The sequence below is a fragment of the Aptenodytes patagonicus genome, chromosome 6 (assembly GCF_965638725.1).
Source record: "Aptenodytes patagonicus chromosome 6, bAptPat1.pri.cur, whole genome shotgun sequence".
Taxonomy (NCBI): Eukaryota; Metazoa; Chordata; class Aves; order Sphenisciformes; family Spheniscidae; genus Aptenodytes; species Aptenodytes patagonicus.
Window position 1 is genome coordinate 1813619 of NC_134954.1, and position 17445 is coordinate 1831063.

General features: G+C 40.5%; 1 protein-coding gene across 1 annotated transcript in view; it reads right to left on the reverse strand.

Moving 5' to 3' along the window:
• Positions 1-221: 221 nt before the first annotated feature.
• The window catches only part of SPSB4 (splA/ryanodine receptor domain and SOCS box containing 4), an 89504-nt gene continuing 72280 nt past the window's right edge, over positions 222-17445 (reverse strand). Inside the window, exon 3 of the mRNA XM_076340620.1 lies at positions 222-1514. Coding sequence (XP_076196735.1) covers positions 1387-1514 — 128 coding nt within the window. The 3' untranslated portion in view covers positions 222-1386. The remainder of the gene's footprint in view (positions 1515-17445) is intronic.

Here is a 17445-nt window from a genome sequence, read left to right on the forward strand (position 1 = left end):
AAAAGCAAGAGTACAGCTACATTCAGAGTGAGTGGAATAAATCAGGCACAGGACGTTACAACACTGCCTGCGATGTCACTCGCACGTGAACCCAAAGCAGCAATTCCAAAGGAGTGCCGAACAGAAACATTTGCAAAGCTGCAGGAGGAACTGAACTTCAACCCTGTACCCAGTGCTATGTTATTTAACACTTCATCAAAGGAGGCACGAGTTTTATTTTGGACAGTAGACTTTATTAGAAATTTTCTCCTCATTCATCAGTAAATTCACATTAAAATATGCTGGAGGCAGCTCAGTCTAAACATTTGACATCCTGCCGTAACAACAACTTCCAGTTTAAAAACTAGATAACTGATCAGGCGATAACTTGAAACATGTAAGAAATGCAAATAGAAAGCAGCATCTTAAAAAATGGGATGAGCCTGAAAAAATTAATGCATTTCAGGTGGAGTTGGGGAAAAAACCAAAATCAGTCACCCCAAGATGGGGAACAGTTAAATGAGAACCCCACAGACTCTAAACAGATAAATAAACATTATAACCACACATACATTAAAAAGAGAACCAAGTACTTAGAGTTCATACCACATAAAAATTATAAATTTGTTCAAATAAAAAAGTGACAAGCTTTCTAAAATACGAATATCCTAAATTCTTGGGATAGTGAACACTTTGTTATAAACTGCAGAACTTTGGAGGGACTAGATTTGGTCTTGAAAACAACGGACTGCATCTCACTGTTACCACGTCCAAAAACTGATCTTTCTGACACACATACCAGTTTTTTTCCCCTAGTGTTTTTAAATCACATACTCTTCTTCTAGACACTAATCTGCTTTATTTTAAATGTTGAACTTTTAGATATTATAGGCCTGATTATGTTGAGTGCTGAACACTCAAAGCTCTCCACAACTCTGGATAACAAAGGCAAGGTTTAAATATTTTTCAAAAGTTACTGTCAAGATTTTTCCTTTGCTCATTTATTTTTATCTATTGGGGTGAGGTGTAGGAGAGAGAAAGGAAAAAAAAAAAGCATTATTGAAGAATCTCTGTCCTGCATAACAGTGGATCTTGCAGGTCAGATTTTCTATTGGCATTACCAGAGGCAACAAAGATAAACCAATATACGACAGATGAGAATAATGGCCTTCAGGACTGTAAACACAACAGGCAACAGATAATACACGAATCTCAATCAAATCAACGTTTTCACATTCTTTAGTAGTCCCCCACAGTGATCTGCTTTCACTGGTTCAGGAAAAAAATATATATTAAAAATTAAATAACACTTAAGTGTCCATCACGAAGATTTGTATTTTGCTGTAAACAATTTTCTGCCATTTGCATTGATGTAGTCCAATGTGAGGCCAGAGGGTTCTCGACATCTTATTGGTACTGTAAATAATTTTTCAGAGACAGAGGCAAAGGTAGAATTTCTATGTCATGCAGGCGGTCTCTGCCAAGAGCAAAACGAATTGATCTTCGGCACAAGTCCATTAAAGGCAGGGGTTCCGCTGAAAAAATAGAAGAAAAATAATAAGAGAGTTAATTTTTCAGCATCTCCATTTACAGACAGACATTTTATTTATTAACATAGACTGTATCGTATTAAACAGTCATAAAGATAGTAATGGTATTGTGAAAACCTGACAGCCGTGAGACAATTAAGATAATCAACAGAAGCAAAGACAGAATTCTATGCGTTTCACCCGTAAGAAGTGATTGCAAAGTTTCAGGCTGAGCTTCCTTATCTGTAAGGCTTAAAATAACAACCCAAAACCACTCTTCAGGCTTACCAAGTTGCAGCGTAAGAAGTTACTACGTTTCCAGATTTCTAACAACACAAAGAGCTTCTACTCTGTTTATAACACGACATTCGTCATGTCGTGTTAACGTGAACTACGCTGGCAGCTTCTGACCTTCACAGACCAGTTCCTTCTGCATCTTAGGAACTGGAAATGGTACTTCAGAGTAACCAAACTTCTCACCAAACGCTGCTTTTCCTGCAACACTCTCTTAGCCTTTCTTTCTAGGAAGTCTGTTGGAAGCAAAAAGCTAAACAAAACACCCTCAAAAATCTAGAGGAAATGTAACCTTTTTCTCCATGTATAAATTAGGGATGGAGGATTCAGCCGACTAAAAGGCACGGTGTGTGTTCTCGTACGTATGCACACAAACACCCCCAAAATATACAAACACCTGCGGATGCTCTTAGTTTAATTTAGTGGAAGTGCATTAAGTATCTGGCGGAAATGCCTGGCTGACAGCACTTAAGATAGGAGACCCAAACACAGCGATCTGCAGCATCTCAAACCATCTCACCCCTACATCCCGCCCTGGCCTGCACAGCTCGCACAGAACCGCAGGGACAGCATCGACTGGGGCTTTGCAACGGAAACCTTTGTGCAGCAGGAACTGGAATAAAGCCGTAAAGTCTCTAACCCGTCACAGCTATCTTCAAGAACAACTTTAATCAGATGGATTTGGTTGCACATGTTGCTTTAAAAGGGTTTTAAAAGGTTTAAAAGACTACAGGAAACTCTTCCTCTTTATGTGATAAAACAGTAGTAGCCTTTAAAACCTTACCAGTACTTTCAAATGGAGAAAAAAAAATAACATCATGTGCCTGTATTACAGTGATGACCTCTTGTAAACTTGACAGATTACTTACAAGCGCTCAACATTGTACAGCACCTGGTGGTTTTATCAGGAGTTCTTTTATGTGCCACATGTAGATTTACACAAGCTACATTAATCTACCAATCCTTTAGCTGATATTATTTTAAAACTTACTTGAAAAAAGTCATTACAAAGCACAAAATATCCAGTGTAAGGATTGGTTTTATATGCTTTGCTGTGTTGTTTGGGGGTTTTTTTTAAGGATTGGGGTTTTTTTAAGGACTTTTTTTTTTTAAAGGATTTTTTTTTTAAAGGAATTTTTTAAAAGGAATTTTTTAAAGGAATTTTTTTAAATGATTCTTTTAAAGGAATTTTTTTTTTTAAAGGATTTTTTTTTTTTTTAAAGGATTGTTTTTTTGTCTGCTCTGGTGACACACCACTGACTTAATGGATTTTCCATCAGTTATCCCAGCATCACATTTGATTTGTATAGTCCACAGTTCACTGTGGTATTTCCCAAGAGTGTCTAGGGAAAAAGCTTAGAAAGCATTCTGTCGTACGCTGAAAGACTAAAAATCTTATTTAACTTTATAACCACTTCAGTGACTTGGATATGGAGTCTGCTTCTCCTTAAAAACCTACTTAATCTATAATTTTGGCTATTAAAAGATTAAAAAATAAGAGTCCTCACATTCCAGTAGTAAAGTAACATTTTCTATACATCGGTGATCTTAGTTTTTATTTTTACATAACAGAATTATGAACGTTAAATCTTAAGGAATGAAGCTATAAAATTCATTAACTAGGATTAATAAGCAGGAGCAAAAATAACTCATGAGTTCCAAGACACAGAATACAACACATCGTACAAGTCTTACACCATAAATAGCAATTTTCTGAGTATCTTCCCAGATTCTCTGCGGTCCCATTAAGAAGATGTAGAATAAACACTAAGAGTGTTTAAAGCCATTAACTGACCATGTGGTCTCTTTTTTTCCCTAGACAAAGGAATATGTAAAACGTAGCCATCTGTGCAGCCAGGCACAGAGTTAATCCTAAACTTCAAAACACAATTTCAGGACAAGTTAAAATATTTTTCAAGCTTGAAATGCTAAATGCATGTCTCCTGTCTCACTTCTACAGGGAATTTTCAAATGCTACAGAAAATGCCCCCAAGTGTTTGCAACAGCTGCTAAATTACACATACTGAATGTGTTTTTGCAACTTGAAAAATTTAACTATACTCTTTTTATCCTCCTTTCTATCCAACAGCAGTTCAAACCTACAACAAAATTAGAACAGGTTTGTCCTACAATACTAAATAACAGTTATATTTTCTGGGATGCTGGCTGTAAGAACTTGATGAAAAATTGTAGTAATAGCATTTTAAGTAAAAACTTTTGGCAGCTACGAATAGTCTTAAATGATCGAAAATTAAATTCAGGAAAACAAATCACTTCAGGTTTCAAAATAGTTTATGGGATAAATGTAAAACTGTTTAAAATTAAAAGACTGACAATTTTCAGGCAGCGTAACTCAACAGGACCATTATTAAACATTCGGTATGTACCTTAACGCAAGCACTCTCCCATCCATCACATCTCATATTTTTACTACATATCTTACAAAGGAGGATCATTTGACAAAAAGTTTGGGCTTTAAGAAGCACAAATTAGGTTCTGAAAACTGGGCGAGTTTCAGGGGGAGGCATTTGTATTAATACGGGGAAGAGGCAGAAGAAAGCTCGTATAAGGATTGTGCAGACCTTTGATCCTGCGCCGTACGGCAGCTGGGAGTGCTTCTCAACTCCGGCATCTGGGTGCGCCCCTCAGCAGCACCCTGCCCTGAAGCTGAGAAGACAGACTCAGCCGTGCACCCTTCTCCAGCACTCCGGGTCCCGGGCTAAACGGCTGCCACCATGCACCCCAGCAGGTCCCCTGCCTTGGGCATGCCAGAGTGCCCGGCAGTCTAGACATCAGTGAGTGGTAATTTCAGAGATGCTTTAACGTTTGGCAGGTGCCAATATCTGGTGTACAGCCTGGCTGCCAATATCTGGCGTTCACGCTGGGTACCAAGCCCAGGCTCTGCCGTGCCCCCATCGCAGCTCCGGTGATTCACCAGTTGTGAGGCATTTCCTGCGCTGGAGCTCGGGGAGAGGGAACTGGGATGGTGTTAGCACCGCACAGCACACGGGCGAGGAGATGGATTGCTGCAAAGAGGCTGCTCATCATCTGCTGTAACGGCTGAACTGCCTCTTTCACACACACGCAAACACCAAAAGTGCTTCCGGTTTTCAGGGAAATTCGGTCAGAAATAAAAGTATCACAAGTAACTCGGTCCTTTCAGAAAGGAAAGGAAAAGTTCGACCATCCTGAGTATATGTTGCTATGCACCTGCCTAACACACACACACAGATTTGAGGTATCCAAAACACTCAACAGCACATTCAAACATTCAAAAGAGTATTTCCAAAATGCTATTTTCATTTGATATCATACAAATAATGCTGAGAAGAGAATATTCTAATAATGCAAGAGATGGGAAGATGAATATTCTGAAGCCACATGGTTAGCTGTAAGTTTGGCTACTGAAAAAGTCTCTCTTTCACAACAGTAAATATTTACCTTTGAAAAACTTTTAAATTCAGGGATATTAACTGATTTTCAGAACATGTCACTACTTAGTGTACCTAATATTCATTATAAGTGTTGTATTTTTGGAATAACCCACAACGGAATGGAACTGGAGCATTCAAGCCCCCCAGAAGAACATGAACCAGCCATTTTGCCGAAGTTAACGTGAGCTCCGGTAACGTTCTTGCCATTAGAAAAAGGAGGAATGAATTGCTGAGCTGGAATGCAAAACTGTAAAGAAAACATGATTCAGAAGAATGGCTCTTTGTACTACGGAATTCAAAGTGAGACACTCCAGGGCAAGGGAGCAAGCTTCGCACAGGAAACCCAGCGCTTCCTCTCAGGCTCCAGCAGAACTCGGAGAGAAAAGCGCAGCTCCAGCTTGTTGGGTAACACACGCGCTGGGCCTCGGGCCAACCCCCGTCACCTCCCTGAACGTACTTAAGGGATCGTCTTCCCATTTGAAGTTTACTAGAAACCTCTTCACCCAAAGGTAGCTCCTCATAACTGTCACATTACAGAAAACTATTTTTCAAGAGGAAAAAAAAAGCAGTGAAAAAAATAATACTGCTTAATTTGTGTGTCCGAGTTTAATTCCCGCGTCTCCCAATTTTGTACCATTACTTTACAAGAAGGCCAATTAAAAAAAAAAACCAAACCAGCTAAGAAACAGACCTTTGCTTCCACTCCTTCTCAGAAGTGTATCTGCAACAGGCCCACCATGGCTCACAGCACAAGGTACTCCATCGCAAACATTCCTTTCCCTACACTACAGGTACCTGCACGCCGGCACCTGAACACCCGGGAGCTGGGCGTAAGGCACAACAACAGCCCCTCTTCTCACTCAGAGCTGCATTTCACCAAGCGGTGTACAAAACAGCTTAAACAGCTATTTAACATAACAGCTAATAGCTTAAAAATAGCTTAAATTGCTATTCAATAAATTAAATAAGAATAGCTATTTAGCTATTAATGACACAAAATAGCTGTGTTTATACATCTAGATATATCCGTTCTAATGGTATCACTGACGATTTAAGGACAAAGGCAAAGAAACGTTTGTAACTAGGAACAACTATGTGCTTGTGAGCATTTCTCCAATAAATATGCATCTGCGATAGCAATTTGCACATCATTACCAGCTGAAAAGTTCATTTAGTTTTGGCAACCTGTAGTTATTTAACAATCTGGCACTTCAGCAAGACTGCCTCATCTTTGTAAACAGGCTTTTATAGTTGAGATACTAAAGCCATTTAGCATCCAGTAACACTGAATGTTATTAACTGCAATGTTACATAAGGCTCATTCAAAAGAGCAGCTTTTAGCACACAAGAGTTATTTGCCAAATGACAATACTAATTTTTTTAAGAAATTTTTAAAGCTCTAACAGCACATAATGTTCATGGCTTTCATTAATCTAAGAAGAACATATTTCTGTCTCCTTTTGTAAAATCAGAGTTGTTGGGGGGGGGGAGCTATCATCAAAGCAAAATTAAAGCTGATTGAAAAACAAAGGAAGTTTTTGTGAGAATCATCATCACCAAAAATTAAGACTTTTTTTGTTATTTTATAGGTCTACCCAAGATACCAAATTATCTTATATTTTGATATTTTTGGCCTTAAACTTATTAAAAAGCACTTACATTCAGTGACTCATGTTACTTGTTTCCAACTGCTGTAAGGCAGCTTTAAAGTCAGATTTAAAAAAAGAAAAAAAAAAGGAAAAATACAGCGTCCGGAGACAGAGATGCAATCGCACATCATTAAATAAGTGGATGACATCTCCCCGGTCCTAACTTTGCTGTGCTAACAACAGTGCCACCAGGGAGGAGCCAGCTCATTCACGAGGCAACGGCGGCATAACCTTTCTTGTCCCAGAATGCCATCACCTGGCAGAGGAGCGAGGTGAAGCAGCACCGCCTCAAGAAGAGGAAAGAAGGTCACCTCTTGCAAATGTAACACATGCCTGGTGCCCGGAGAGGAGTCTGGGAAACTAGAAAAAACACACGATGCCTCTGCCCGTATCCTACCTGGGCATAAGGTTTTCTATACATGTTACGCGCTTGGTGGCTACTGCCCGGTTCCCCTTTCCGCCCTCTCCTCTTTGCCACCAGTAAGTCAGCGTCGCTCAGGTCCCTGCCCTGCACTTCTTTTCACCGCTCAATTTTAATCTCATACTTTGCCAAGATCAACGATCATCACCACCTTTAGAGGGATGATGTCCCCAAAAGACTGACCCTTTCTCATGGAGAGGGGATCCAATACGGACACGAGATGACATTCTTAGACCGTCCCTGTCCTGGTGGGCCTCCCATAAACCAGGCGGGAAGGGAAAGCTCTCTCCACGGCTCGTCACCACTCTGCTACCTGACGCCTACCTGTTCCGATGGACAATCCTCTGTCCCCCATCAGGGCACCTGAGTGCTCGCCATACTCCAGACTGCAGCACTTTTTTTTTTTTTTCCTTAATCCTTTTTCTTGAATTTTCCCCCTTCCTCCAGGTATTAAGACACCTGCTAAGGGGCAACGTGGCCTAAGCGTTTCCATTAGGGTGATTTAGGGCATACAGAAATTTGTAACTACCATTTAATTATCACATACAATAAACATACAAATATATGTAAGCCAGGAGTTTTCCTTCCAACCTTTCGGCCAAAGCTTAATTATTGTTTTAATTTTACGCAGTACAGGCCAAATTCTTTCCCCACATAATACGATACATAAATACACCCCCTGTGACATATTTATGGCTTCCCCGATGCAACTGATGGAAAATTTGAGTCATGGTCCTTAAATGGCACAATCTAGAGAAAGGAAATTGCAAATAATATATTAAAGAACACAGGCTATGACCAGTCGTAAAAAATGCTAATAAATCTCCTAACAGCAATGAAAATTCAGTCAAAGGATAACAGGATAAAAGAAATCACTTATCTGTTTTTCCCCACAGATGGAAAGCTCTGCAGCCTAACCCAGTATACCATACAAACGAAGCACCTTAGGACATCACATTTTAATTACAGCTCAGGTGATCCAGAGGAATCACCACTCTCAGGAATTCTGCAGTTCTAAAGGGAGCACCATGGTTTTTCAAAAGAGCATTGCCATTTTTCTAACTCCCACATTTATCCATCCGAGAGCACCAGGCTCTGGCACACTACTACCAAACTTACGCTGGCGTTGCAAAAGTCGCGTGCTACAAAGCTCCGGGCTCCCCCGTAGCAGCTGATGCTGTTACGGCAGGCCGAGCGCACACACGCCCTCCTTCAGCCCCTCCGACATCGCCCTCCCACCCACGCAGCTTGTTCGTATACAGCTGGAAGCTATCGCACTCGCTTCTTCAAAAGCGTAACGGGTGGCAGATGGTGAGATTTTTTTTGTTATCAGCCAAGGCTGATCAACAGCCCCTGTCTCCAACAGTTGTCTACTAGGACAAACACAGCTTTATGTAGTACCACATCAGCACCTTGCTTTTAGCAGACAGGGTGGGGAAGTAAAAAACACAGCTTTATGTAGTACCACATCAGCACCTTGCTTTTAGCAGACAGGGTGGGGAAGTAAAAACCACAAAAATACCACAAACACCCCCCTGTATCTGAGCTAACCCACATCCCACAAAAATCTGGTTCTTGAAATTAAATATGTTAAAGGGAGAAATGAAGGCAGGAAAGCTTGAATAAAGGGAAGGACTCAGGGATAAACCTCCCTCCTCCTCCTCTGCATGCCTTGTGCTGGGCAGGGGGGGGATTGTTTTACTGATACCTTTGGCTTTTAAGTGTTAAATGCGGTTAAGCACAGTTTAAAACTTAAACCAGGCATCATTTAGCAGAATTAAGCTGAAAATGCAGCAATGAACAAGCAGATATTCTGCAGCATCATTTCTTTTCAGCTAATGCTCTCCAGCTGTGCTTTCTTGAGAGGAAAAAAAGTTGAAAAGCAGAACAGAATGAAAACAAACCAAAACCAATCCCAAAAGCCAGTGGCCTCCTGTTAGGGGTTCGATAAAGAATCTGTCATTTGAGCACAAGTACGTACCTCCTTGCAATTTCTTTTTTGCATTTCAGTGTTTGCAATCTCCTGTGAAGAAGACGCAAGACTTTGACAACTGGTCCTGACTCATAGGCACCAGAGCACATGCCTAAATCCAATGAATTCAACGCAGGCTTAAAATTTATTCTTAAAGATTTCTATTTAGCAGACTTAAGCATATGCCTAAACACACTTTTTGAATCATATTGGTTATAGGAGTGTTTTTCCTAGAAAAGTAATTTGTCTGTGTACATTTGTAGGAAGGCTGTATATATAGAGAGTCATATACCTATATATGTGTGGAAACACTCTTCTGAGAGGCTCAACGTGCTCTACAGTTCTTACCCTCTAGGTGGGTTTATGATCCATCTAAAAAGGGCTCTAGAATCAAGCACATTTAATACGTAGAACAGGAGCAATACGAAGTCTGGCCCAGGCCAAATCTACAAGCAAACTTCACTGTGGAAACTTTCCTGAAAACCTTCATTTTCGGAATTACAACAGCTAATTTAAATGTACATATGCATTATAATAAATCAGTTTCCAGTAACAAAAAAAAACAAACCCAAAAATCACAGGTATGATTCGTATTTGAAAACATTTTAACACACTATTTCTCCAATCTACAGATTACTATATTGTACTGCTCTACATAATTCAGACGCTGCAAAACAGAGCCAGATAATAATGAATTTTACCAGCAAACGGGTGGCTTTTTTAAAAAGGAGCAAAGCCCTGTAATAAGCTGTTTTTGTCACAGCTTGATAGATTTGCATGCTGCCACAGAGCGTGAGTGAGAACAGTGGCCACTTCTCTTCTGAAAGAGGAAGCGCACGTATGATTTCATTCCCTGTGTGCATCAAGAAAATGCAAATGGGAAGGATGAGCTGGAAAGATTTGCTTTCTGGCCTTGATTTGTTTGTTCCTCTCCTCAAATACTTCCACAAAACAACTCTTTGCTTTGTTCTCTAACACAGTACGAAGGTAAATTGAGACATTTACTTCAGTGACGATCTAAATGTTCTGTAGTAGAAGAGACACCTAACATAAATACACACTCTCTAAAACCAACAAACAAAAAAAACAAAACAAAAAAAAATTAAGTGCTTGACCTTAGAGATGAGCCTATGCTACAACCGTCGGCTCCTTAGCTCCTCCCAGCTCAAACTTCCTCAAGTTTAACATGTTGGGAATGAGGATTTGGCTTAGATTAATCTCTAACGTATACTTTATAGCTTTTACTCTTAGAAACGCATTTATCACCATTAAATTCAGCTTGTGTGCCAGGCCATAAAGAGGGAAGTTAAAATATATCAAGGTGAGAGAAGATCAAAGCTTGGATGAGAATTTCACTGAGTAGATGCACTGGAGTTCAAAGACAATGTTGTTCAGGGGTTATGGACAGATTTATAGGCAAAGTAATAACGGAGAAAGTTGAAGGAAAGTTCAGGTTTCGAGGACGAACCACTGCAGACAACTATGGCAACAGGAGTTCACACACTGCAAACAATACGCAACACGACAACTGAAATATGATGAAACAATTCCTTGCGTTTTCTCTCTTCATGAACTGTGCTTCAGAAATGGGCAAATAAAACAAACACACCCATGCGGAGGTACACACCTCTAACAACCTTTACCTTTACGGCTGTGAACAAGTCTTTATTGTTCGGGGGAGGCGGGGAGGGATCAGAAAGTTTTTAGGTGAATCTTTTCCCTTCCCTACCCTTCAATTCATTGGCACATTTCTGTCTCAGTAGTATTACAGCAGGAAATGAGATTTCTTGGTGGGAAACCTAATCAAACATATTAAAAAATTCTAAAATTCAGAATTGTAATTTTTCATAGTTGCTCTTAAGCGCATTCCGTGTTTTGGGTTACGCTAATCAAGTACACTTTTGTTGAGAGAGAGAGAGAGAGTGTGTGCGTGAATGAAAGGTGCATACAAGATGACAAAACGTTGGAGCTCTGTGCTGAACCCACCTGGTTGCCTGACTGCCCCTTCTGCCCTTCTCCCACTGGCCTATTTTATCTACCTGCTGTATTTTGTACAACATACTCCTTGTGTGGGACGATGAAGTACACCCTGGCATCTTTTATTCTACTGTGCTGGGCACGCTGGAGCCTCACAAGACTTTCTAAATACTACCATACTAAATAACACGTGCCCATTCAAGATTTCCATTGCCTACAACTCATACATTCTCAGCTGGAACCTATCACAGTAGTTTTCTGTATGGGTGTTTAAGTATTTTACTAAATAATAAAGTTATTTACTCTAGTTAGCAATTACATTGATTCAAAGCATCTTCTGCGTCACATTGCACCACATTGCAGCTTTCTTCAAAGCTTCACCATATTGACAGGGCAACAGAACTGATGACTCTCCTATTTAAATTTACACAAACCGTGCTGAGCTGTTTAAGACAATAAATATTTGACTACATTCCTCATATCATTGTTACAAAACATTCTCTCAACTGCTTTAATTGAAATTACCCAGAGCCTCCAACGTATGCAGATTTCCTCAAACCAAGTGAAAAAATGTCAGCAGCACGTCATGTAAATTTTAATGCAATCGTATACAGGCTAATGATCTCTAGGGGAGATCTGCAAACAACAGACCTGACTCGTCACTTTGTTACTCTAGTTTTGATATTAACAGAATTACATTGGAATAAATCTGGAGCAATGAAGTTGCAATTAGGCTCAATACAATGAGCTCGATCCCACTAGTTTAGTACCATTTATATTTTCGATGTCTTGAAAGTGATTTTTTTCTTAAGTACCATAATCTTTATCAGCAGAAAATGGGTACTGGAGACTATCCGAATTATTTTCACACTGAACTGAGGATTCGTCATCGTTCCTGGTATGCAAACACAGCTGATGCTCTCTGAAGGCATTTCTAAAGCGTTCATTTTGAACACAAATGCACTCTCATATCACAGGTAGAGCACACAGGGCTGCCTTTACTCACCATCGCTCAGCTCTTCTCAAACTCCTGCTACCATCTTTCAACCTTGGCAAAGCTCTGTCTGAAATTTCACACTGCTGTGCCACCACCTACAACCGGCACTCCTGGCATGTTGTCCTAGAAATGGTCTGGTCATTTTGTAAGAAACAGAGTGTGGAAAGGCCATTTCCATATTATGCATTCCTACAGCCACTGTATGTCGTGTGTTATCATACCCCGAGCCTCTGAAGCACCAGCGTAAAACCAACTGATGGGAAGGGAGACATGAGGGGGTCGGTGGGCTAGGGAGAGTGGTTTGCCACTAAAGTGACTTTTCCTGTCCCTGGGCGCATGGGGGGGATCTAACATGATGACAAACATTAAAACTGACAAAAAAAATTCTGGAATTTCACATGGGATTACTAGAATCTGATAGCTAACTCTAGTTTTGCTCACACTGAATTTCTTCACCTCCAAGGCAGCATCACTGGGCAAAACTTTCCTGTACTTGGTGCTACTGGACACATGGACAGCAGGAGCCCTCCCTGAGCTGTCTTCTCCGGCCTGAACAGCTGAAAGGGGAGGTGCCAGTTGTGGTGGAACCTGCTGCCATTCTCCATCCACCCATCATCCTACTCCTCACAACACTGCTTTATGCATTTGGAGAACTAGGCCTGCAGCAGCATACCAGTCATGGATTCTTCCCTGTCCTCCTCCAGCTCACCAGATCCAGCTAACACATTTTCTTTGGACCTCTCAAACTACACACGACAACTCTTCCCCTGACAGTGCTCGTTTGCTGTTCCAATGAATTCAGACACAAAGCAAGAAGCGACCTGGGGGGTGGGGGGGTGTTTTACCCCAGCCCTCTCCTCCTCACACACCTCCCAGCTTCACGCTTGGTCCTTCTGTCCTCATGCTTTGCATCATCCACTCGCGGTTTTATGACCACCATCTGCACAGGACACCACTGCTGTCAAACAAGAGGAGGAGAAAGCCAAGTGCAGCTGAACCAGCGAGCCGTGTGGCTGCGCTCTGGAAGGAACTATAAAACACCACCAAGGGTCTGGGTTTATTGCTTCTTACCGATTCATTATCAAATACACTTTGTCCATAAACAGCCTTTTCCAGCTCCCTCCGCCCCCAGCTGCCAGCTGGCTAACGCAGTTGCACAGGTGTAAATGAAAGCATCATTTGGCCTGCAGAAAAGCTATTATGAACAAAGATTTATCTAGATTTTCAGATCCCAAAGCCAATCTGTAAGGCTGGCAATTAAAAAATTGCATCTGGGAACAACAAAGCAAAGCTGAGCAATTCACTCACCTCTTTAATGTACTTGCACGCCTTATTTCTGTAGGAAAGGGAATCCCATCAACCCACTAATACAGCCGATTTCAAATAAAAAGCTAGAATGAAGGAAATTGAATAGGTACTAAAATCCTTGTAACAGTTTCTACATGTTTGTGTTTTCAGATTCCTGAAGAGATTCAGGCAGCAGCTTGAGGCACTCAGCCCACTACTATATGTGTGTGTATACGCACATGTATATATATGACACACAAATACACACATGCACAAGAACATAAAAAGGTACGAATATGAGGGAAACATCTGAACCACCCTCTCCTCCTTCCTACAGACATACTTTACTGTTTATTTTAGTGGCAGTAACATACCATGGAGTTTAGTGACACAAAATAGTTATGACTATTTGATTCTAGATTTAAACAAACGGAAAGAGATGAAGCTATGAGCTGAAATTAATATTATTTTACTTTTATTAAGAACAATGCTGTGATTCATAGCACAGAAAAAAATTATTTCTAGAATTCTACAATTTGGGCAGATGTACAGTAATTCCTTAGTACAAAATATAAACCAATTTCAGCATGGTTTAGCTACAAGAGGATACATTTTCTTATCTGGGCAATGGTAAATATGCAGGTTAAGGTTTTCAAGAATAAATGAGTTTATGCAAGCCCATACTTTGATACCGCAATAAATGACTTGATTCATGACAGTGTCAAGCAGGCAGCAGAGCTTAGTGAAGACAATAAGGCCATTTACAGCCCAAAAAAAGGGACAGCATTTTTGTCAACTTTCTTTGATATTTTATTTACAGTTTGGAATATGACAATTTCAAAATTACATATTAAGTTCTTTAATGGGAAGAATTGCGGGGGGGTTTGTTGTGTTGGTTTTTGGTTTTTTTTGGTTTTTTTTTTTTTAGTTAGTGGGATATCAGTTTGATGCTAAAGTCCCATTATGTTTTAATAGCTTCTGAACAGACTCCTCTATCAGCCTCACATTTTGAACATTAAATTTTTATCTTTTTCTTAATACAATTACATAAAGAAAAAGAAAAAAGGTGAGAGACAAACGTCAATCCCATTTTATGCTTGGGTGGCATATATAAACATATATATTATTTTTATTTTATATATAGCTATTAAAAAACCCCTCCACTATGACTGTTTTCTTTTCAACCAAATCTTCTGACCTATTAAACCATTAAGTCTGTCTTATTTTCTCCTCTTATCAGCCATCTCCTTCCCTTTCTTCTGTGCTCCTACTCTCAAAGCAAACAGTGTCACCCAGTGAACTGGGGTTTAAAAATGAAAAGCTCTTCTACCTGTGGGTCTGTAAACATCAGGCACAGTATATTTTGCTTTTTTTAATCTAAAATCTAGGTGACATTGGTGCAACAGATGCAATGCTAAATTATTAAAACAAGTTCTTTAACTCAGTACTTAATCCAAAGTACAAACCCCCAAAATATTAAAAGCACATTCAGAATTACACACAGCACGAAAGAATGCTTCCCACCGAATTCCTTCTGCTCCCTGTCGACTCAGCCTTTTTGACTCCACCAGCATTGTCAGCAAAGCCAAAGGGAATTTTGCCAGGGTAAATACTGCTAAACGGGGTCCCCCATCCATAGAAATTTCATTTTTGCCCTGTTGCCAAGTCACTTCTGATGTCAATCTGCCTGTAAGATTAGATGGATTATTTTTTTTCCCCGAGTACTCACAGTTTTGAGATAAACACTGACCCCTCGGGCATAAGAATATGCCCCTGCCACTTTGATGTCTTGGATATTTCTTAATTAAGTTAATCACGTAAACAGTGACTGAGTAAAACGCTACACACAGCTTTCCAAAAATCATCCTTCGTAGTGGTGGGAACAGCCACCCAGACCAGACTTCTGAGGGAGCGTTCAATTTAACCCATCCTCTAAACCCATCACATTAGTTAGCTGTTTACTTTGGTTATGCTTTTACTGCCCTGTCCAGGAGGGGAGATCGAGACCGTGTGCTTGTTTTAAATCTTATTCAACCATACATAGAACCAAAACCGCAACCCTAAAGAAGCCTGTAATCAAGCACCAGGGGCAAGAAAACTTAAGAGTTTAGGGTAACCTGACCCACTCATGTGGGTCACGTTTCCCTAAGTGCTGATACTTGTTTTGCATCTCCTTCTTGTCCTTTCAAAAAAATCAGAAAAAACTTCTTCAAAAAGCAGGGTTAATAGATCAAGGAAGATGCTTTCCTTCAGAGTTGTGAGACAGAAGCAGTCAAACAACACCAAAGCAGAGACACGAAGACCCGGGGTATCGCAGCAATGAGAGACGGACTGACTTTATCCTTCCAAGCATCTCCCAGCTCAAGAGACACCGAGGAGAGAGGGGCAGCGACCACCCCGAGTACTTCCCCGGGAACTCAGCAGGGCAGCTCTTGAGTGCGCTGCACACTCGGTACATCCGCGCTGCTAGCAATGGGCCGGAGACCTGGAGCCCTCCATCCCCTGCACCTCCTGGTTTCCTCTGCAGACATTCCCAGGACTGCAGGCAGGGAGGCAGGGCATGCTCCCTCCTGCCGATCCCCCACCTGGGAAGACGGGGAGAGCAGGAGACGAAGGAAAACGTTACTAATTGACAAAGACAAAAGCAACTTGGGAGTGGTAAGCACTACACCAAGACCAGTGGAAAAATGTCAATGAACAAAGGAAAGAGAAAAATAAAGGCTTCTTTCCTTTCTCTGTGTTACCGTTTAGTGTACTGTTTTCAACACAAACTTTATACTTTACATCATATCTGCTATTAATGACATTTGTATGTTGATGTCATGCATTTCATTCTGAATGAAATCTTTTTATAATGTATAATTTAATTTTATTTACTGACGCAAAATCAGAATTCTGGGGTTTGTACATTCAGGATCCTGGTGCCGATTGAAATACGCACTTCACTGTCTCTAAGTTAACTTTCCAGCTTAGTAAAAAAGGGCAATGCTTTCATATGATTTGTTTTATTGATACACCTTCCAAAGACAAAAGCAGGACTATATATTATTCATCACTGCCTTTCCCTTGTTAGGTAACATCAATTAAAACTGACCTTCCAGGACATTCTTCCCTTTAAAACATCAAAGCCAGATGACAACCGTTCAAACCTTCTGGACCTCTCGCCCATACAGCTTTGAACAAGAGCTTCTATGCTTGAGCAAAAGCAAACCTCGTAGAGAGCAACTTGTACTGTCGCTTGAAGATCTCGCAGAAGAGCAAAGCAGACCGCAGCTCTTGTGTGCGGATTTCCAGTGTGAACCAGGACTCAGCGCACCGCGTTTGTAACCTTCCAGCACAGTGTGACAACATTCCCAATAAAAATGTTTCATCTACTTGTTTCTTAGATGCATCACATTTTTCAGAAGCCAGTTGTGCATAATACTTCTCATTTCATCAAATTCATGCTTGGGATGATCCATGTGGATTTAGCAATTACCACTGACAGAAAAGGCCACAAAATTTTGCCTGTTCCAAACCCGTCTGTTCCTACTCTGTGCTCAGTAGTCGCAGCAAGGCTGAATCCTTGCTTTCAAATACGTAAAGCTCAATTAATTTTATGTGCATTTTTCCTTATGGGCTTTGGCCAACTTTGATGAAACATTCAGCTTGGTCCATTCAAACATGGATGCGTCTCAAAAAGTTATTTCCTTTGAGGCTATTTAGAATATCTGAATGAAATCTCTCTTACTTTTGGGAAGTACTTTATGAAGACATCCTGGTTACAGAATTTTGTTAATGGAAAACCATTTTCAAGAAGTCCTGAAATGAGAACATGATCTCAAGTAATAACGCATGGACTAAAAAACCCCACAAATCTAGAAAGTTCAAAAGGTTGAGTTGCCCGTTAGTCACGGAACGAGAACG